The sequence below is a fragment of the Nothoprocta perdicaria genome, unplaced genomic scaffold (assembly GCF_003342845.1).
Source record: "Nothoprocta perdicaria isolate Ctin4 unplaced genomic scaffold, notPer1 scaffold_218, whole genome shotgun sequence".
Classification (NCBI taxonomy): Eukaryota; Metazoa; Chordata; class Aves; order Tinamiformes; family Tinamidae; genus Nothoprocta; species Nothoprocta perdicaria.
The window spans coordinates 44,312-63,238 of NW_020455399.1; the positions used below are offsets into that span (position 1 = coordinate 44,312).

At 63.9% G+C, this 18,927-nt stretch overlaps 4 protein-coding genes across 4 annotated transcripts; 3 read left to right on the forward strand and 1 right to left on the reverse strand.

The window, feature by feature from the left end:
• The first annotated feature begins 49 nt into the window (after positions 1–49).
• Positions 50–4,250, forward strand: REEP6 (receptor accessory protein 6). Its single transcript, XM_026038760.1, has 5 exons — positions 50–164; positions 2,479–2,572; positions 2,670–2,808; positions 3,306–3,474; positions 4,204–4,250. Exons 1-5 carry the CDS (start codon positions 50–52, stop codon positions 4,248–4,250), a joined length of 564 nt encoding a protein of 187 aa, XP_025894545.1.
• A 538-nt stretch (positions 4,251–4,788) lies between these two features.
• CUNH19orf25 (chromosome unknown C19orf25 homolog) lies at positions 4,789–5,693 on the forward strand. The gene has a single exon (XM_026038852.1). The coding sequence runs from the start codon at positions 4,789–4,791 to the stop codon at positions 5,191–5,193; it is 405 nt and encodes a 134-aa protein (XP_025894637.1). The 3' UTR covers positions 5,194–5,693.
• Positions 5,694–6,630: 937 nt separating this feature from the next.
• On the forward strand, positions 6,631–8,812 carry LOC112946813 (granzyme M-like). The gene is made up of 6 exons (XM_026038761.1): positions 6,631–6,694; positions 6,846–7,005; positions 7,072–7,216; positions 7,497–7,751; positions 7,824–8,027; positions 8,778–8,812. Exons 1-5 carry the CDS (start codon positions 6,631–6,633, stop codon positions 8,025–8,027), a joined length of 828 nt encoding a protein of 275 aa, XP_025894546.1. The 3' UTR covers positions 8,778–8,812.
• APC2 (APC2, WNT signaling pathway regulator) lies at positions 8,020–18,744 on the reverse strand. The gene is made up of 14 exons (XM_026038841.1): positions 18,577–18,744; positions 18,406–18,496; positions 18,159–18,324; positions 17,959–18,067; positions 17,777–17,890; positions 17,430–17,507; positions 16,527–16,619; positions 16,072–16,456; positions 15,853–15,948; positions 15,584–15,723; positions 15,435–15,512; positions 15,208–15,324; positions 14,919–15,133; positions 8,020–14,651 (listed from the first exon to the last, which is right to left on the reverse strand). The coding sequence occupies exons 1-14, from the start codon at positions 18,715–18,717 to the stop codon at positions 9,236–9,238; spliced, it is 7,239 nt and encodes a 2,412-aa protein (XP_025894626.1). The 5' UTR covers positions 18,718–18,744; the 3' UTR covers positions 8,020–9,235.
• Between the last annotated feature and the right edge of the window lie 183 nt (positions 18,745–18,927).

Below are 18,927 nucleotides of genomic sequence, written 5' to 3' on the forward strand. Positions count from 1 at the left end.
GGACCGCGAGCGGGAGCGGGAGCGGAGCGGGACGGAGCGGTCCCTGACCATGGGCTCGCTGTCCCAGCGCCTGCAGCGCCTCCTGGAGCGGCCCGGGCCGCTCGCCGACCTCTTGGGCCGCCTCGAGACGCGCACGGGCGTGCGACGCCTCTACCTGGCCTCAGGTGCGCTCCCCCCCATGGGGAGACCTGCCCTATAGGGGCTCCCTGCCCTACAGAGATACCTGCCCGCAAAGAGACCCTGCCCCTATAGAGACATCTCCCCTATAGAAAGACCTGACCCCTGCAGAGTCCCTGCCCTCAGAGACCTGTCCTATAGAATGTCCCTGCCCTATAGAGAGATCTGCCTTATAGGGGCTCCCTGCCCTATAGACAGATGCTGCTCTATATAGAGACCCGCCCCTGTATAGAGACCCTGCTCCATAGGGGCATCCTGCTCCATAGGAGCTCCCTGTCTCATAGAGAGTCTCTGCCCCATACAGTCGCCCCACCCTATAGGGACACTCCTGTCCCACAGAGAGACCCTGCTCTATAGAGAACCCACAGCCAAACAGGGCCTCCCGTCTCATAGGGAGCCACCCCCCACCCCCGCCAGAGAATCTTCACCCTATAGGGACTCCCTGCCCCATTGAGAGACCCTGCCCCATAGGGTTTCCCTGCCCAGTATGGGTTCCCTCTGCCTCATAGGGGTTCCCTCTGCCCCACAGGGTCTCCTCTGGCCTCTGCCCTAGAGTTGTGGGGTCCCTGGGCTCCCACTGGGGTGGGTGGTTGTGGTGTGGGGGGGGCTCCTGCCGATGGCACCAGCACTTCCTGGCTGCACGATGGGTTTCCCGATGGGATTGCATCAGAAACCTTGGGTCAAGGTGGGCCGGGGGCTGCGGTGACAGTGCAGCGGCTGCAAGCAGCCTGCGCCCGGGCAGAGGTCGGCTCGTTAGCCAGATCCTGTTTGCTCATTAATGAGAAACCTACTGTTATCTCCCCGTGCTGCACTGCCTTTGGGCACCTTGTGAACCTTCCTCAGGTGATGGCTTCTCCTGGCTCTCCACCTGCCACCTAGCTTGTTTTTCCACTCTGTTTCGGAAACACGTGTGTGAACGGGCACATGTGGCCAAGCTGGTTGTGCTTGGGAGCAATGCCGGGTGCTTGGTTCTCTTCTCGGGAGCATATTCCAGGGCTCCGGTTATGCTCGGACACATCTGCATCACGTGCGGGTAGGAAAGGACGGAGACATAGTTTGCTCCACAGACCTGGCACTTGTGGTTGTGCCATCCGGGAAGAGCCCTGTCCTGCTCTGGCAGCCCCTAAATCCCATGCTTGGCACGTAGGAACTCCCTGAGCCTGTCTGCTAGCTTCCTTTGAGGGAGGTGAGCAACCGCTCTGTGGGAACCACAGGGAAATGCTGTTGTTCCTGCTTTTTACCTTGGAAAGACCCAGAGTCATCATGGTGCCCAGCAGGGGGGGGCCAGGGAGAGGAAACCCTGCCGTGCACAGATCTGGAATAATCTGACCTTGCAGACAGGCAAGGGCTTCCTCTAAAGCCACTCACAGGTGGGGCTAAGCCCTGGCTTTGCTGCACGCTGCGGAATAAGAGGCTCTTGCATATGGAGCCGTGTTGGGAACAGGGTGTGTGGCAGCTCGGACATGACCGCGAATGTCCTTCCCGTGGCTGTGTCTGGGTCAGCTCTTGCCCGGTGCCTGTGCAGGCAGGAGCAGCCAGGCTGCAGGGATGTGCAGGCCCCAGTGCTAGGAGGAGAGCCCAGTTTGCACATGAAGGCTCCTTCCCATGGGCAGTTTTGGCAGCAAGGGGCCTGCAAATTCCCTCCTGTGGGCCAGAGACTGGGGAAACTCCAAACAGTCAAAGTCCTGGCTTGCTTCCATTTATCTTAATGACTTCATTTACTAAGAGGAGAGCGGGCTCGGACTATACTTCTCAGAGGGCTGAGGGAAGCAGGGCCTGTCCCAGCCAGGCACATCTGCCAGGCTGCTCCTTCTCCTTCTGTGGCAGTGGGGCTGGCATCGCGGTTCCCTGGCTCGTCCTCGTGCAGTGTCCCAGTTGCGGCAGCTCTGGGTGACTCTGAGCTCAGCAGGGCCGGAGCAGTGTCCAGAGGGGCACACAGCTCCGCGGAGCCTTTGGCTTCTGCGCTGCGGGCTGGAGTGTTCGCATCCCTGCTCTCCATCTCGGGTCCAGGACGGTGTGTCACAAGCTCTGAGTCTTCTATGGAAACATCTCTGCCAGCTCAAGCCGGGTCAAATGGTGGCAGAACCAGGTGCTGGGGCATCTACAATGCCAACTGCACTTGGCCAAGTCCCTAGGTGCAGACAGATGTTCCCTCGGGAGCAGGGACTGCACTGGGCTGCCGGGGTGTCCATGCAGCCACTCTGGGTACATGTGGAATGTGACACATGCAGGATGCTCATGGACCACAGGCCGCCCGCACTGGCTCTGCCCAGCTCCACTCTCATGTCTCCCCTGGCCCAGGCTCCATCGCCTTCCTGGGGCTGTACCTGGCATTTGGCTACGGCGCCGCACTGCTCTGTAACCTCATCGGCTTCGTCTACCCCGCGTATGTCTCGTAAGTGCCTGCACTATGGCCCTTGATGCCTTCCAAAAAGGAATGTGCTGGAAAGCGGGGCAGAGCAGTGCCAACTGGGGCCCTTGTGTCCCCGCAGCATCAAGGCCATCGAGAGCTCAAGCAAGGAGGACGACACCACGTGGCTCACGTACTGGGTGGTCTACGGTGTCTTCAGCGTTGCTGAGTTCTTCTCTGACACCTTCCTCTACTGGTTCCCCTTCTACTACGCAGGGAAGGTAACGGGCGGCCAGTCAGCATAACACTGGGGAGGGGTCATGGCTGTCCCTCGTGACATGGGGCAGTGGCCAGTCTGATGGAGGGGCACATTCATCCCTGGTGACACAGGAGTTTGCACCCATCCCCAGTTACACATTGGGGGGCCATGCCCAGTCCTGATGACATGTGGGGAGTCGGTGTGACACAGGAGGCCTTGCCTGTCCCCAGTAACACATGGTGACCGTGCCTGTCCCTGGTGATGCAAGGAGGCCATACCTGTCTGTGGTGACTTGGGGGTAGTTGATGTGACATGGAGGCTGTGCCTGTCCCCAGTGACATGAAGTGGCAGTGCCTGTCTCTGGTGTGGCAGGGGGCAGTGGGTGACCCGCAGATGGCTGTGCCCTGTGGAGAAGGGCAGTGGGTGACCCGCAGGGGTGGCCGTGGCCATATCTGGTGGCGCGGGGCAGTGGGTGACCCACAGGGGTGGCTGTGTGCGCTGACACGGCTGTGCCCGCAGTGCGTGTTCCTGCTGTGGTGCATGGCGCCTGGGCGCTGCAGCGGCGCCCAGCTGCTCTACCAGCGCCTCATCCGGCCCTGCTTCCTCAAGCACCACCACGCGCTCGACGCCGCGCTCGGGGCCCTGGGCACCCGCGTGCTTGATGCTGCTGCGCTTGTCACCCGCGAAGGTAGCACACCCATGGGCGACCACACCCCCACATGTCACCGTGTCCATGTGCCCATGTTCCTATGTCACTGTGTCCATGTCCCCCATCCCATCTCACCATATCCCCATCCCATGTCTTTGTATCCCCATGTCCTTGTTCCCCATCCCGTGTCCCCATTCCATGTCTCTGTGATGTGTTTCCATCATGTCCATCTCTGTCACGCGTCACCATGTCTTTGTCCCTGTGTCTATGTCCTTGTCTCTCATCCTGTGCCCTGTATCCCCTTGTCCCATGTGTCCCTGTCACATGTCACCATGTCCATGACCTCATCTCCCATCCTATGACCCCATCACGAGTTTCCCTGTCACCATTACCTGTCCCATGTCTCCATCTTGCATCCCTATGTTTGTGTCACCACATCCATGCCCTGCCCTGCCCTGTGCTTCCGCATTGCCATCCCGTGTCCCCATCCCATGTCCCACATCTTGTGTCTGTATTCCCACGGCTTGTCCGTGTCCCCATGCCCTGTCCCATGTCCCCACCCCACGCCCGTGTCCCGCGCCCCGTGTTGCGGTGTCCCCAACGCTCCGTGTCTCCGCAGTGCTGCGCGCCCTGGCCAGCAGCCGCGCCCGCCTGGGGGCTCCGCCCCGCCCCGCCCGCAGTGCCAGAGCCCGAGCCCGCGCCGGGGCCGCCCGGGGAGGCGGGGGAGAGCGTGCTCCTAACTCCGCCCCCTCCCCTCTTACCCCGCAGCCGCTGCCGAGCGGGACCCGGCCCCGGAACCGCCGCGGGACGAGTAAGGCGCTTCCGCCCCTACACCACTTCCGGGCACGAAGTGGAGTGGGGGACGTTACGTAATAAAGCCCCGGGCCCGCCCCCGCCGCTGCCATGTGATCCCTGCGGGGGCGGGGGCGGGAACGGGAGGGTATCGTCATGGCAACACGAGGAGGGGGCGGGGCCTGGCGACCGTGACGTGGCAGTGGCCCTATAAAGGCGTGGGGCGAGGCGGAAATGGGTGCGGCCTCTGCGCTACGGCGGGAGAGGGGCGTGGTTGCTCCGGGGTGGTCACGCGGGTCGCGTGTCTGTCTTTGTGGGGAGGGGCTGTGCAGGGAGGTCTGTTGGGGGACGCGGCGTGCGACGTGTCTGCGGGGGGGCCGTACGGACCGCTCTGCCCTGCGCGGGGGGTTCCGTCTGTCCTAAGAGCGCGGGAAGCCGCTCGCTCTCTCCGGGAGTGGGCGGGATTTCCGGGCGCTCGGGGGGGAGGCCCCTCTTTAGGGGGCGGGTCTACGTGTGGGCCGCGGAGCGGGGCCCCGAGGGCGGGCGGGCGGCGGTGCCGCCATGAGCGCCAGGGCCAGGCGGGTGCTGCCCACGCGGCCGCGGCCGCCGGGTGCCGAGCAGCTGCGGGAGGACGTGAGCGGCTCGCGCGCCGCCGACCCCGTCCTCGCGCCACCCGCCGAGCCAGCAGCGGCGGGCGGGGAGGGCGGCGGGGCCCGCGGCGCCGCTGAGCCGCCCCCGGCCGCCTTGCTCGGGGCGGGCGCCGCCGAGGGCGTCGAAAGCCTCTTTGGGCAGAGTCGCCGCTACGTGGAGCTCAATCAGCGGCTGCAGGAGAGCGGCGGGCGGCTGCGTGCAGGCTGTGAGGGGCTGCGGCGCGCGGGCACCGCGCTCGACCTGGGCCTTGCGCGCCTGCGCCGCAGTGCCTGCTGGGGCCTCTCGGGCCCTGAGCCGCCTGCGGCCTCGTCCTGAGGCCCCGGGTGCCCCTGCTCGCGCCTTCCTGCGCCCCGGCACCATTTGTGCGCTGCTCGCTGCATCCCTCACTGCCGCCGTGGCACCTTCGCGGGCCACGTGGATACAACGTAATTGGTGGTGCTGCCCTTGTGCCCCAGGCAGTGGCATGTGCGCATCCCAGTGCCACTGCTTCTCCTATGACTTCTCTGTCTGGTACTGCCCCCAGGACGGCAGTGTCGCCTCAGACATCGCAAAGGTCCTGGAGCAGGAGGGATTCCGGGGCTACATGGAGCACCAGGACCAAGCAGCCGGGACGCCCCTCATCCTGACAGCTGCGCAGGTCATTCAAAGCAGCCGCGTTGCCATCATTGTCCTGTCCAGCTCATCCCTGGCTGACCCCTGGTGCCAGCGAGTCTCCGAGTGGAACCTGCACCGCAACCTTCATGAATCCAGCACCAAGGTTGTCCCAGTGCGCGTGGGCATCGAGAAGGACAAAATGCCCCTGGTTCTGCAGCACCTCACCGAGCTGGACTATGGAAACAAGTTCTTCTGCAAGAAGCTCGTGGATACCTTGAGGAAACCATAGTTTCGATCGGCACCCGCAGTTTTCGTGTTCTTGCAACGCAGCCAAACCAAGTGCCGCACATGGCGGGGGAGGGGGGTCAACAGGGCCCCTTCCTGCCCCCACGGCGCCAGCACTGAGGACTGTGTTGGGTTTGGGAGCCCTCCCATGTGCGGAGCTGTCCTGGCTGTCCCTGGAGCTGTGTCCTCTGCTAATAAAAGTGGTGGTGGAAACAGCAGCACTGCCAGCTGCTTTTTTGCTGTCTGTGGCAAGGCCTGGGTCTGCCTCACAAACCTTCATGTCTACAAACCCCGCTGTGAGTAGAGGATGTGCCTGTTCCTGTGCTCTGCAGCCCTGTCTGTGCACCCTTGCTCCTGCTGCCCAGCTAGGGCTAGGGTATCCCAGGCCACTCTGCCCCCCAGCTCGTGCATGGAGGTCCTTTGGAGAGCTTATTTTGCACAGCAAAGCCCCAGGCACTGTCCTAGTTGGAGTGGGATGTGATCTATTTCTCCCCTAATGTGTCACCTGCCGCCATCAGAAGGGATCTGCTCTGTGCTGGATGACCAGAAGGGATGAGGATGGGGCTGCCAGCGAGGGAAACAGGGGGTGGAGATGGGGCTGCGGGAGTGGAAAAGATGTCCTGAGGGGCCGTGAAACAGCACTGAGAGCGGTGGGTAGGTGGGAGCTGCCAGGCCACAGGCGCTGGGGCGGTTCTGCTCTGCGGGCAGATGGTTTTGCAGCGCTGCAGGCGTTTCCAGCACCTTCTGACGCATCTGCAGCACCGCCTGCCCACAACATTCACACGTAACTAGGGAGCCAAGTGTGAGAGCTGCCTGCGAGGACAGCGCGGGCGCCACGGCTCGGCGAGCGCTGTGAGCAGGGCCAGGGACACCATGGGGGCCACGGGGAGCCTGGTGCTGCTGTTGGCGCTGCTGGTCCCCGCCATGGGCCGAGCAGGTGAGAGGGGGCAGCCTCAGTGCCCTGGGGATCCTGCATGGACCTCACAGGGATCCAACTGCTCCACACGCAGGGAGGTGCGAGCTGGGTGTCCCCAGCTCCATCCTCCCCAGCAGCAGCAGCCCCCAAACTGCATGTCTGTGGCCCGCAGCACAGGGCTGCCCACAGGCCTCGGTCATTGGGGGCGAGGAGGCTGAGCCGCACTCACGGCCCTACCTGGTGTCGGTGCAGCACCGGGGGACCCATGCGTGCGGCGGGGCGCTGCTGCACCCGCGCTGGGTGCTCACAGCCGCACACTGTCTTCCCACGGGGTGAGTGGGGCTGGGCCCCGCGGTGCAGGGTGCTGGGGGCGCATGCACTCATGGCGACTCCCACAGCACGGCCGCCCTGTGGAAGGTGGTTGTGGGGCTGCACAGCCTGGCCAAGGGGCAACCCCCAGCGCAGACATTCGGCATCCGTATGGTCTGTCCTCACCCTGGCTACCGGTGTGACACCATGGAGAATGACCTGCTGCTGCTGCAGGTAGGGGTGACAGGTGGCATGGGGCGCTGGCACGGAGGGTGCTTGGCAAGGGGGAGCTTTGCCACAGCATGAGGATGGAGCATGCAGCGATGAGCAACGCGGAGGAGGTGCCAGGAAGGGGCTGGAGGTGCTGAAGGGTTGTGGGTGAGAGCAGCGAGTGTTTGGCAGCTGCTACTTCCTTTTTTTCACATTGGTTCTATGGGGGCCCCTCGGTGGGTGCTGCGCACTTGTCCTTGCCACTGCCAGTGGCACCGGGATTTGACGGTGCCGCTGCCCACAGCTTGAGCAGAAGGTGCCACTGAGCCGGACGCAGCGGCTCGTGGGGCTGCGGCAGCAGGAGCCAGCGGCCGGTGCCTCATGCAGCGTGGCCGGCTGGGGTGTCAGCCGTGCCGGGCGCCCCTCGCCCCGGCTGCAGCAGCTGCAGGTCGTGGTCATGGACGCCCGCATGTGCAACAACAGTCGCTTCTGGGACGGCGGCATCGCCTCCACCATGATCTGCTTCCAGGGCTGCCGACGGGGCTCGGCGCCCACCAAGGTGAGGCCAGTCCCGTGGGACTCCTGGTCCAAAGTGGGAATCCCAGTGGGATACAAAGACTCCTGCATGCAGGGTGACTCCGGAGGCCCCTTGGTGTGTGGGAGGAGGGCAGCCGTGGCCGGTGTCATTTCCTTCACTGGCCAGGACGCCACAGACCCCTTCAAACCGCCAGTGGCCACTTCAGTGGTCAAGCACCGCAAGTGGATCCGGAGAACCCTGCGCTCCAGCTGCCCTGGCCACATCGGACACACAGACCAGCCCATCCCACTTACATAGGTTTGCCTTTAATTTTTAATACTGTCCAGAATCCTGGTAAAATAACATCCTTAGTACATAAATACAGCGCTGGGGGGCAGGGGGCACCAGAAGCAGAGAAGGGGCTGCCGCCAGCCCCCATGCTGCTCCACAGAAGGGAACCAGAGCCAGTGCTAAGGAGCCAGGGGGAGCTGGTTTGAAATGGGGGCTGCACCCGCGTAGCCAGAGCAGGGCAGCAGCTCCCTGGGGGGAGCTGTTCTCGTCCCTGAGAGCTGCATGTCCCTGCCCAGTCCCAAAACTCCCAGCTGGGGGTTTTGGTGGCCCCAGGTTGTGCTGGGACTAGGAAGGTCCCCTGGGCCCTCCTGCCTGTGGCTGCTGCCCCGGCAGCCCCATAGCCCTCCCACCCGCAGCGTGTCCCTCTGCCCCTTGCAGCCCCCGTGGGTGTCCCCAGATAGAGTCCTGGTCCTGGAGCTGCCCTATCCGAGGAAGCTCCAGTGACTGCAGAGCTGGAGCCAGGAGGAGAGACAAGGGAGCACTGGGAGCAGAGGGAGGCCGCAGCATGAGAGGGTCCCTGATGCTTCCCAAGCTGGTGGGAGGCCATGTGGGCGTAGTCCAGTCCTGGATGGACCCGTGTCCGTGGGGCAGCACCGGGGCTCTGCAGACAGTGCAGGGGGCCCAGACCCTTTCCCTGGAGCTGGGTGCCCCCAGGCCAGATCAGCACCTGGATCCCGCCCCCACAGCTCCCCGACCTGGCGCCCGCCCTCCTTTCAGCAGCAGAGAGGCCTCTGCGCTTATCATCATCCGGACCCTCCTTGTGCCTTTCCCTGCTGTGATCCCGAGCTACAATCCCAAGCTGGGGGGGATGAATTCCCCACTCTTTGCTCTTTCGTTAATAAAGCAGCTGCTTAATGGCAGGGCCAATGGTAGAGCCGATGTGTGAGTGGAAGTGTGCAGTGGAACTGCAGCGTCCTGGGCTCCTCCCCGGTGCCAGCATCGCCACATCCCGCAAAGGGCTGCAGGGCCACCGGGAAAGCCTCCTGCTGCCTCCAGTGCCGGGGAAGTGATCAAAACATGGGATGGGGAGTGGGTCCTCCGGCCGTCCTGCGTCCCCTTCCCCATCCAGACTGTCCCAGCTGGTTCTAGGGGTTCACGACAGAGGGGTCACTGCTGCAGCTCCAGGGTATCTTCCGGCTCCAGCAGTACTGGAGCGGCTCTACTGGCAGCAGCACCTAGGCTGGGATTTTCTCCACTGCCTTGTCGGCTGCGGCAGGCATGGCCATGGGGCTGGGCACATAGTTGAAGGGGGAGACGCGGGCGGCACGGCTGGGGGAGCCGTGCCGGCTGCCCGGGAAGCTGCTGCTACCTGTGGGCTCATGCCTGAAGATGGGCAAGGCACCCTTGCCAGGGCCCGGGCCAGCGCTGCGGCCACGCTCAGGCCCCACACGGCTTTCCAGTGTGGGCGATGTGCTGGAGTTGGTCTTGGCGGTGGCGAAGTCCTCGGTCTGTACTACGGCGTCACTCGTCTTGCGTGGTGTCCCTGCACTTGGCACTGCCTCCTCCTCCTCCTCCTCCTCGGTGGCGCTGGCCAGCGGCAGTGCTGAGGAGGGCAGTGTGCTCTTGAGGATGTGTGGAATGTCCTCGTCACGGATCCGCCGCCACGTGCCCTTCATCATCGCTGTGGGTGCCTTTGGTGCTGTCGGGGGCTCAAGGGGCTGCCGTGCCCGACGTGGTGCGGTGGCCTCGGAGGTGGCCGAGCGCACAGATGAGGGGCTGCTGGCCCTGCGGGCCACACTGATGTTGGGTGAGGATGAGTAGCGCTTGAAGGGCTCCGGCGTCCCGATGCCACTGCTTTTCACCGGCAGGCGCGATGGGCTCTGCGAGCTGGTTCTCCGTGGTGCTTTGGCCCCACTTTGCCCCTGGGTGCTCAATGAGCCTGGCCTCAGCACCCCCTTGGCTGCCTTGAGCTCATCGCAGCGGGACGAGCAGAGGAAGACAGCAGGCAGGGCAGCGCGGCTGCGCGGCTGCGCAGGGCCTGGCACTGGCGGCAGCTCCGTGTGGTGCCGCAGAAGCAGGCTGGACGACTCCTTGATGAAGGTGAGCTGGCGCAGGAAGCCAGAGCGCTCCGTGTCGCTGCTTCTGGCGTGCGCCGACGCCACACGCTCCAGCTCCATCTGCCTGCCCGCCGGCCCCGCTCGCCCGCCGGTGCCACCACCACACGCCTTGATGCTGCCCGTGTGCTCCTCCAGCGCTGGTAGCGCACCCCGAGCTGGCAGCGCCTTCTTGCTGGGCTTCTGCATGAAGGGGATGCGCACCGGTGACTTCTGTGTCTTGGGCTGCTTGGGCGCCGGTGACTTGGGCGCTGCAGCTCTGCCTGGTGGGGACGAAGTGCCACCCACCTTGCCGGCCGGTGGTGGGCCCAGCTTGGCCAGCTGCGAGGGCGATGGCAGCTTTTTTCCAGCGGGCTGTGATGGGGTAGAAGTGCGGGATGAGCCCGAGGATGGTGGCCCCTTGCCCATGCGCGCGGGCGGTGTGGTGCTGCGCTTGGGAAGCGCCAGCTCGCCCAGCTCAGAGGCCTTGCCCAGCCGGTGAAGGCTCCGTGACCGCTGCTGGCTCAGAGACAGATTCTTGGCTGTCATCTCAGCCTTGGCTGCTGCTGTCGCTGTCTTCTTGGGGGTGGACCGTAGGCTGGCGGCATCCTTGGCCAGGCTGGGCATGTAGATGACTGTCCTACCACGGAAAACCACGGGCAGGTTGGGCACGGGCTTCTGTGGGGCTGGGCTCCGGGATGTCCCAGCACTGCGGCCGCCCACGGCCCGGGGCTCCATCGCCTTCTTGCCTGGTGGGATGCCCTTGGTTCGCTCCCTCTTGTTTGCCTCAGGGCCTCGGGCCTGTTTCTTCTCCTTCCTCTCCAGGGAGAGCTGCAGGGTGGAGCCAACTGAGAGCCCTGACATGAAGGAGAGGATGGAGTCAGACTCAGAGGATGCCTCCCGCGACAGGGACGCGGCAGCCTGGTGCAGCCAGGTGACTATGGAGTTGGCACCCTCCTGGATGGCTTTCCACTCCACGCTGTCCAGGTCAGAGCCCCGGTCAGAGCCGGCGTCCTCGGCGGGGTGATGCTGACCCTCAGCTTTCCTGCTGCCCAGGCTCTTGGTGCTGGAGCCCTTGAGCTTTGTCTTGCGCTCGGTGGCACGACGATGCACTGAGGGCCGTCTCCGCTTGGGCATGACCGAGCCGATGCACTTCTGCAGCAGGTTGTCCTCAGAGTGGAGACTGAGTGAGCTGGGGGAGCTGCTGCGTGCCAGCCCCAGCACCGCGCGCGCCTGGGCCACTTTGCTGTGGGGCTGCACCCAGCCCTCACCCGCAGAGAGGTTGGCATCACTCAGGGAGCTCATGGAGGAGCTGAGTGAGTAGCATGGCGGCGTCTCGTCTGCTATGAGGTTGTGCTGCATCTTGGTCACTGCTTTGGCCTTGCCGGGCACCGGCTGATTGCTGGTATCGGGCTCTGGACGGCAGACGGGGCTGCCACGTCGCTCTGTGCGCAGACTCTGGCCAGGCCGGGCTCTGCCACCCACCACATCAGGCGCCTCGTCGGAGTCACACTCATAGAAGCAGTAGATGGCCTCCTCTGTCGGCGTCGTGTGGCACAGGGACTGGAAGGCCACGTCGCCTTCAGGGGCCCCATCTTTCTGCCTCGTGTCCCGCTCCAGGCTGCCGCTGCTCCTGGAGGGCTCCTGGCCCCGCTTGGCCTTAACGCCATCCCTCGTTGGGGGCTTGCAGGCCGAGCCACCACGGCTCTGTGCGGAGCTGCCAGAGGACGATCTCTTCCCAGGCTCCCGCTGCCCCTCAGCCTGGCTGCGCTGTCCAGATGCCGCCTCCCTCCTCTCCATCCTCTTCGGGGGGCCCTGAGGCTGTTTGGGCTCCTCCTTGGCTGGGTAGCGTAGGGTCTCATCGCTCAGCGAGGCGGCGCTGGAGAAGTTCACCGGGGTACCGTCCGCAGAGTCGGTGCAGGAATCATCGTCCTTGAAGGGGTCGCGGGCGGCCACTTGCAGATGCCTGGGGACCCCTGGGTGGGACGAGGCCGGCACCAGCATGTAGACGGGCACGTGCACAGCCTTCTTGGTGTGCGGGTGCAGCACCTGACCCGAGAGCAGCGACGTCTTCACCTTGCAGAAGCGGGAAGGCATGGCCGAGTTGATGCACTCCTTGAGGATCTCAATGTCGTCATCAGAGTTGGGCTCCACATGGTCTGCCCGCCGCCGGGCCTCCAGAAATCGCTCCTCCCGCCTCTCCTCCCGCTTCTCGTGGGCCACAAAATTGAGACTGTTTTTCTCTGGGAAGGTGGGCATCAGCTTGAGCTCCACGTCCTTCTGCACGTAGTGCTCATGGAGGGGCAGGGCACTGAGGCTGGACGCACAGGAAAAGTTCTCATTGGGTTTCTCCACTGTGAAGTAGACCATGGAGTCCAGGTCCTGGGGCAGTTGGAAGCGCTCTTTGAAGTCTGTAATCTCCATGAACTTCTTGACATTGTTCTCCCACTGAATGTTGAACTGGCTGGTCTCCTTCTCCGGCTGGCAGCCCAGCTCGAAGAGGGGTGTCTTGCTGCGGCTTGGCGGCATGGTCTGCCCAGGGCTGTCAGGTAGCTCACTAGGGCTGATGGTGCCACTGAACATCTCACTGCAAGGGTCACTCTGGATGGAGCTGGCAATGGAGGGGCTCTCGAAGCTGCCTAGGGAACTCACGGAGCTGCAGCGGCTCATCACCAGTGGTGTCTCCTGGATGTAGTTCTCCGAGGAGCTCGAGGGTGTGAGGTCCTCGTGGCGTGACGGGGATGTCTCCCGCAGGAAGACTTTGTCACGCTTTGGGAAGGGGATGCTAATGGGCTTTGAAATCCCCCCTGGAGTGGTTGGGCCTCGATCCACTGCCTTCTCCTTCTGCTGCCTCCCATCCTCGGGCTCCCCGTTCCCTTCCTCCATCTCTATGATCTCCAGGGAGGAGTCACTGTCAATGTCATTCTCGCTGTGACTCTGCCCATCTAGCACGTTGTCGGCCGAGGAGAGCGAGGAGAGCGAGCTGCAGCGCGAGAAGCAGATCGGGGTGTCCTCCACCGAGTACTTCTGCACCAACTCCTGCTCCGCGGTGGCAGGCGGGTGTGCTGCCAGCTTCTCTGGGATCTTGCTGAGGGTATCGGCTGTCTGCAGCAGCGCAGGGGGAAGCCAGGCCTGCTTTCTGCCCAGCAGCGAGGGGTGGTGGCCAGCACTGGCCAGGCCCCCAGCGCTGGCGGTTGAGCTGCTCTTGGCCAGGTTCTCGAGCAGCGGGATGTGCTGGTAGGATGGGGAGAGCTTGATCGTGTGCACCTGTGGGTCAGAGGGGAGCTTGCTGCCTGCCTCCTTCTTCCATTCGGGCTCCTTGTCCAGTGCCTTGGGACTGGGGAAGGTCACTGTCTTCTTGGCTCTCTCAGGCAGGTCCCCCTGCTCCAGCTTGTCTGGTTCTGCCTGGTCCTTGGCCTTTGGTACAGGTGGCTCAATGCGCTCGGGTTTGCTGCTGAGGATGTTCTTGAGGTCAAGCCTGCTGGGCCGCTTCTGGTAGTGCTGCAGCTCCTCACGATAGTCAAGGAAGGGTGCGCGGGTGCAGGGTTTCATGTGCTCCTTGGTGCAGTAGCCATCGCTGGTGCTGCCACTGTTGAGGCTGTCGTTGGACAGACTGGTGTAGGCCGTCTTCAGACGCAGCAGCGCCCGTGCGCGATTCAGGTTCTCCCGCTTGGCGAAGCCGCTGGTGTCCGAGAGGCGGCAGGGCGAGCAGGACTGGGCACGAGCCTCGCGCGCCTCCTCGGCCCCGTACTGCCAGTCAAGGCAGTGATCCTCCGAGCTGAGGCTGAAGCTGTCATCTGAGGATGTGTGCATGGTGGAGATGTCTTCCACCAGCTTGTCGATCTTGGCCACCGTGCTGGAGATCTTGTTGGCCAGCTTCTCGGCTGCCAGTGAGACGTCGTCCTCTGGTAACGGTGGCTTCTTGGGCTCGGCCAGCTTGCTGCCTGTGTCCTTTTCCGGCTCTGGGCATCTCCTCTGAGCAAGAGCTCGGGGCAGAGCCTGGCCTTGGAGGAAAGAGGAGTTGAGGAACATGGAGAGGACGGAGGCGTTCGCCGCCTCCACGCCGCTCGAGACATTGGGCACCTCATCATCATCAAAGCAGCCTGAGTCAGAGGCATAGTCCTTCACCAGGCTCTCCATGTGCCGCAGTGGCTTCTTCGCACTCTGGCTCTTCAGGCTCTGCTTCTCCATGGTGTCAAAGGTCTCAGCCAAGTGCTTTGCATCCAGCTCGGCCTCCAAAGCCTTCTGCTTGCGCACATAGAGGGAGGGCATGCAGGAGCCTGGGGAGATGACAGATGTATCCTTGTACTTGGGGGGCCGGTTGGTGAGCAGGTTGCGGAGGGCGGCAGCGCTGCCCATGGCAATCATCTTGTGCTTGGAGTGGATGAGGTTGCGCAACATGCTGACGGCCCCCAGGTCCCAGAGCAGCTCCTGGTCCTTGGGGCTGCGTGCTGAGAGGTTCCAGAGCGTGCCGCAGGCATTGCTTACGATTGTGAGGCTATGTGAGCGCAGGTGCTGCAGCAGCGTCTGCAAGCAGTTGTGGTCCCGGAGTACCTGCCTGCGAGACAATCCCGCTGTGAGCCCCATGGCGAGGGAGGACCTGGGGGCCAAGCCACAGCCTGACAGGACACCCATGTCCCTATGCCCCCACGGGGAGGGAGGTCTCCCCATGGAGCCCGCATCCCCTCCCTTCTCCCAGGGCTCCAAGCCAGCTGTACCCCTTGCAGGGGGCAGGAGGGAGCACACATGAGATGAGCCAGGAGGCACCCCCAGAAGCACCCTTGCGTGGCCTTGCTGGCCACAGGACATCTCGTCCTGCCCTCACCGGTAGTCCTCGCGTGTGGCAATAAGGCTGGAGACGTTGCGGAGGATGCCGCCGCCGCTCTCGATGATGGCCAGCGAGTTGCTCTGGCACTTGTAGGTGAGGGTGCTCACCAGGAAGCCCAGGGCACCCTCCACCACACAGATGGCAGCTTTGTTCTCCGTGCTGTGCGCCGAGAGGTTCCAGAGCGCGCTGAGCACGCTCTTGAGCGTCGACTCCTGCCCAGGGACAGTTCCGCATCAGCCCCAGCGCCACGGTCCCGGGGCACATGGGGCAGGGGAAGTATCCTCACCTTGGTGGCATGCAGCGCGCACTGTGTGAGCCCGGCCACGCTGCCCACCTCCCGCAGCACCTTCTTGCTGTTGATGTCCGCGCGCCACGACAGGTTCCTCAGGATGCTGGAGACCACCTGGCAGGGCAGAGCAGCCCATGGGCCCACGACTCTGCCAGGCAGACTGGCACAGTGTTCCCAGGGTGTCCCCAGGGATGCACGGCCTGTCCTCATCCCCACTTGCCAACCTGGTGCAGCTCCTCGCTGTCTGAGGCCAGCTGAGCCACGATGGCCTCCATGCAGCCGCGGCGGGAGCAGAGTGTGGCCTGCGGGAAGGACAGCTCTGTGAGCGCGGGCACTGCCATGGCCCCACTGTGACCCCCTGTCCCCACCACACCTTGTTGACCACGTCTCCAAAGGTGAGGTTGGTAAGGGCCATGCCTGCGTAGCGCCGCAGTGCCAGGTTCAGCGGGTCACTCGTCATCCTGTGCATCTCATAGTCCACTTGCAGCAGCTCAGCCACTGCCTGCAGTCCACCTGTGCGGTGACACAGGTCATGTGTGACATGGGACCTCCCCGCTGCCACTCGCGCTGGGGGACAGGGGAGGCGCAGGGGACATATGGGGACATCAGCTGCCCGTGGTGCCATGCAGGGCCGGAGCTCACCCAGCTCGTTCATGGCACGTCGGTACTCCTCATCGAAGGAGAGCTTCATGATAGCACAGGTGGCCTGGCAGATCTGGGGCTCGATGGGCACCGGGGCTGTGGGGAGAGCAGGGGGATGCTGAGCTTGCAGGGCTGGGCAGGGCCCCACTGTTCCTGTGCCAGCCCTGCACTGCCCAGTGCCACCCAGTGCACATGCGCTTGATGGCGCACGCCTCGTACCCGCTCCACCCTCAGGTCCCTTGCTCCCCTCGTGGCCTTGCATCTGCAGCCAGTCCCAGCAGGTCTCCGAGTAGGAGCGGATCTGCTCGAGCACGTGCAGCACCCGCATCTCCTTCTTGGCCTGGCCCTCATCAGGCTGCGAGAAGACGATGTTGTGCAGGGCAGCGTTGGCACGCATGCGGGCGTCCTTGGCACCCGCGGGACTCTCGGGCGGCCCCGGCTCGTGGTCTGAGTCATGCAGGATCTGGATGAGCAAGGGCAGGCAGCCTGACTTGCGCATGGCCAGGCAACTCTCTTGTGAGCTCGACATGGCCAGCAGTGTGCGCGACATGTCCTCCTTGTCCCGTGTCGCCAGCATGGACAGGAGCCAGAAGACAACCTCCACCTGCAGCGAGGAGCAAGGGTTAACCGGGACAAGGCTGTGATAGGCGCGGGGATGGGGAGACAGCTCCTACCTTGCTGCTGCCCAGGCTACCGCTGCCATCATCGGGGTGGGTGGGCAGGTCGAGGTCGCTGTCCTCCTCCAGGCCCGGCAGTTTCGCGCAGAGCTGTGGACAGGGCGAGTGGGGCCACATGGCAGCACAACCACAATGTGGGGACATGCACAGCCCCTTGTGTGGCAGCAACTCCTTCCCCAGATGCCACTATGAGATTTTTAAGCTGGAACGGGGCTGAGCGGCCAGGGCTGCCATGGGGCTGTACCAGGGAAGGAGAGAGTGGGGACACAGAGAGTAGGTAGGATGTGGGGACTGCATCAGAGCTGGTGTGGGAGGGTGAGCAGAGGTGATGGCAGGGCCAGGTGGGGGTGACAGAGGGACCCGGGGAAAGGAGGGACCTGGGGAGAGTGGGCACTGGAGACATGGAGATGATGGAGAGATATTGTGCTGACGGGACGATGGAGGGGCTGTGTAGGACACGCACATGATGAAGCAGATGTGCAGGACCAGAAGACCACAGAAAAGGACCAGGGAACAATTGAGAGGCCCTGCAGGACACAGGGATGATGGAGAAGCTGTGCAGGACATGGAGGAGACGGAGGGGCCATGCAGGACATGGAGGCGATGGAGGGCTGCACAGGATGAGACACTGATGGGGCAATGGAGGGGCCGTGCTGGACGCAGGGGTGACACCGAGGCTGTGGCGGCGCGGGGGCTGCGCCCGGGGGCCAGTGGTGCCGCCTGCTGGCTCAGGGCGCTGGCAGATGCCGCGCAGTGCCCGCCCGCTGCGCCGTGGCCTACTTCTGGTCTCCATGGCAACTGCCCATTTCATGGTGCCTGTGCTGCACAAAGCCGCGCTCAAGGCGCCGCGAGGCCACCAAGGGGCCGGTGGCTTCGCAGCACCGAGCTCAGCCCCGGTACCTGCGGCTCTGACTGCTGCACCTTGTCCTGCGCCTCCATGAGCTCCTTGTCAATCTGCTCCAGCCGCGACGCACGGATCTGCACACACAGAGTGGGCATCAGCGCACGCTGGGGACACACAGCCCTGAGAGCTGATGACAAGCGCATGCAGGGATGGGGAAGGTTGGGGACAAGCATACACAGGGATGGGGACAGCAGGTCACCGAGGTGCAAGGGCACAGGGCGCAAAGCACTGGAGATGAGGATCTTCTGGGCAGGGAGCACTGCATGCAAGGGTACATGGGACCAGGCTAGATGGGGACGAAGGTGTACAGGGATGGGGATTATCTGGGACGCAGGGGACAGACCTGTGCCCGCTGCACCATCTCATCAGCTGTGCCAAAGCGCTCCTCCATGAGCGCACGGATATGCTGCACCTCGAACTCCAGCTGCTGCCGGATGAGATCCATCTGCATGGAGAACTGCGGGGCAAGGAGAAGGTGTCACGGAGCACCGGGCTGGGTCGGGCACAGCAGCTGTCCCCACTCACCGTTTCCACATGCGGCAGCTCGTCCAGGCGCTTGGACAGGTTCTGCAGCTGTGTGTAGTACCAGCCCTTCTCCTTCTCCTCCTTCTCCATCTCGCCCAGCAAGAAGCACCTGGATATGCAGGACAGTGCCCGTCAGTGGGGCATCCTGCCGAGCACAGCCCCAGCACAAGCACCCCCGCCACGGGGACAAGCCAGGTGACCTCTCGCGGTCCAGCTCCTCGAGGATACGCAGGGTGGCCTGGCCTGGGTCCCCGGTGCCATCCTTGCCCCGCGGGGCAGGCAGCAGCAACTCCTCCGCCAGCTCTGGCACCAGTTTGGCCGTTGGGAACTTGAGGTTGTAGAGGCTGGAGATGTCCATCTGCAGGGCTGGAGATGGAGGTGGTAGTGACAGGAGGCAGGGGGAAGGGGCAATGGGCCTGGGGCTGGGGCCAGGGCGCTGCCACCCACCTTTGAGCTGCTCCAGGACCTCCGTCTGCCCTGAGGACACCATGACCCGGGCCTCCTGCTCCAACTTGTCCTGCAGGTGCTTCAGAACCTCCTGAAACCCAGAGGGACTTGTCAGAGAGGGACACCAGGGGCAGAAGGGGCATCCCAGGTGGACGCTGGCTCCAGCCTCACCTTCATGTCTGAGGTCTCATTCTCGAGCTTGGAGAGGTGGTGCGAGTTGTCCTGCAGCTCGCGCCGCAGGTGGCTGTTCTCCTTCTTGAGCGCCTCCACCTGCCGCACGAGCTGCTCGTACGAGGCAATGGAGCCGGACATCTTCAGCACCTCATCAGCCTGCAGGGGTGAATGTGGGCGCCTGGATGCCTGGGCCAGCTGCCTGGGTCATGCCTGGACCACCCCCCCAGTGCAGCCTCACACGCTGCGTGTCCCTGGCATGGGGGAGGTCTTGCTGTCCTTGGCCAAGTCTCCCTCCCTGCCAGTGGCTCCCATCTTCCCTCCCTTCCCCTTTGTCTCCCTTTTGTCTTC

Bases quoted from the DNA above. Each gene is read 5' to 3' on its own strand.
- REEP6 (XM_026038760.1), top strand. From the start codon at position 50: ATGGGCTCGCTGTCCCAGCGCCTGCAGCGCCTCCTGGAGCGGCCCGGG. The intron at 2,573-2,669 runs GTAAGTGCCTGC...GTGTCCCCGCAG, and splicing joins GTCTACCCCGCGTATGTCTC to CATCAAGGCCATCGAGAGCT. The intron at 3,475-4,203 runs GTAGCACACCCA...CTTACCCCGCAG, and splicing joins TGCGCTTGTCACCCGCGAAG to CCGCTGCCGAGCGGGACCCG.
- CUNH19orf25 (XM_026038852.1), top strand. From the start codon at position 4,789: ATGAGCGCCAGGGCCAGGCGGGTGCTGCCCACGCGGCCGCGGCCGCCG.
- LOC112946813 (XM_026038761.1), top strand. From the start codon at position 6,631: ATGGGGGCCACGGGGAGCCTGGTGCTGCTGTTGGCGCTGCTGGTCCCC. The intron at 7,006-7,071 runs GTGAGTGGGGCT...CGACTCCCACAG, and splicing joins GCACACTGTCTTCCCACGGG to CACGGCCGCCCTGTGGAAGG. The intron at 7,217-7,496 runs GTAGGGGTGACA...CGCTGCCCACAG, and splicing joins ATGACCTGCTGCTGCTGCAG to CTTGAGCAGAAGGTGCCACT.
- APC2 (XM_026038841.1), bottom strand. From the start codon at position 18,717: ATGTCCGGCTCCATTGCCTCGTACGAGCAGCTCGTGCGGCAGGTGGAG. The intron at 15,724-15,852 runs GTGAGCTCCGGC...GTCACCGCACAG, and splicing joins ACGTGCCATGAACGAGCTGG to GTGGACTGCAGGCAGTGGCT. The intron at 15,513-15,583 runs GTGTGGTGGGGA...TCCTTCCCGCAG, and splicing joins TTGGAGACGTGGTCAACAAG to GCCACACTCTGCTCCCGCCG.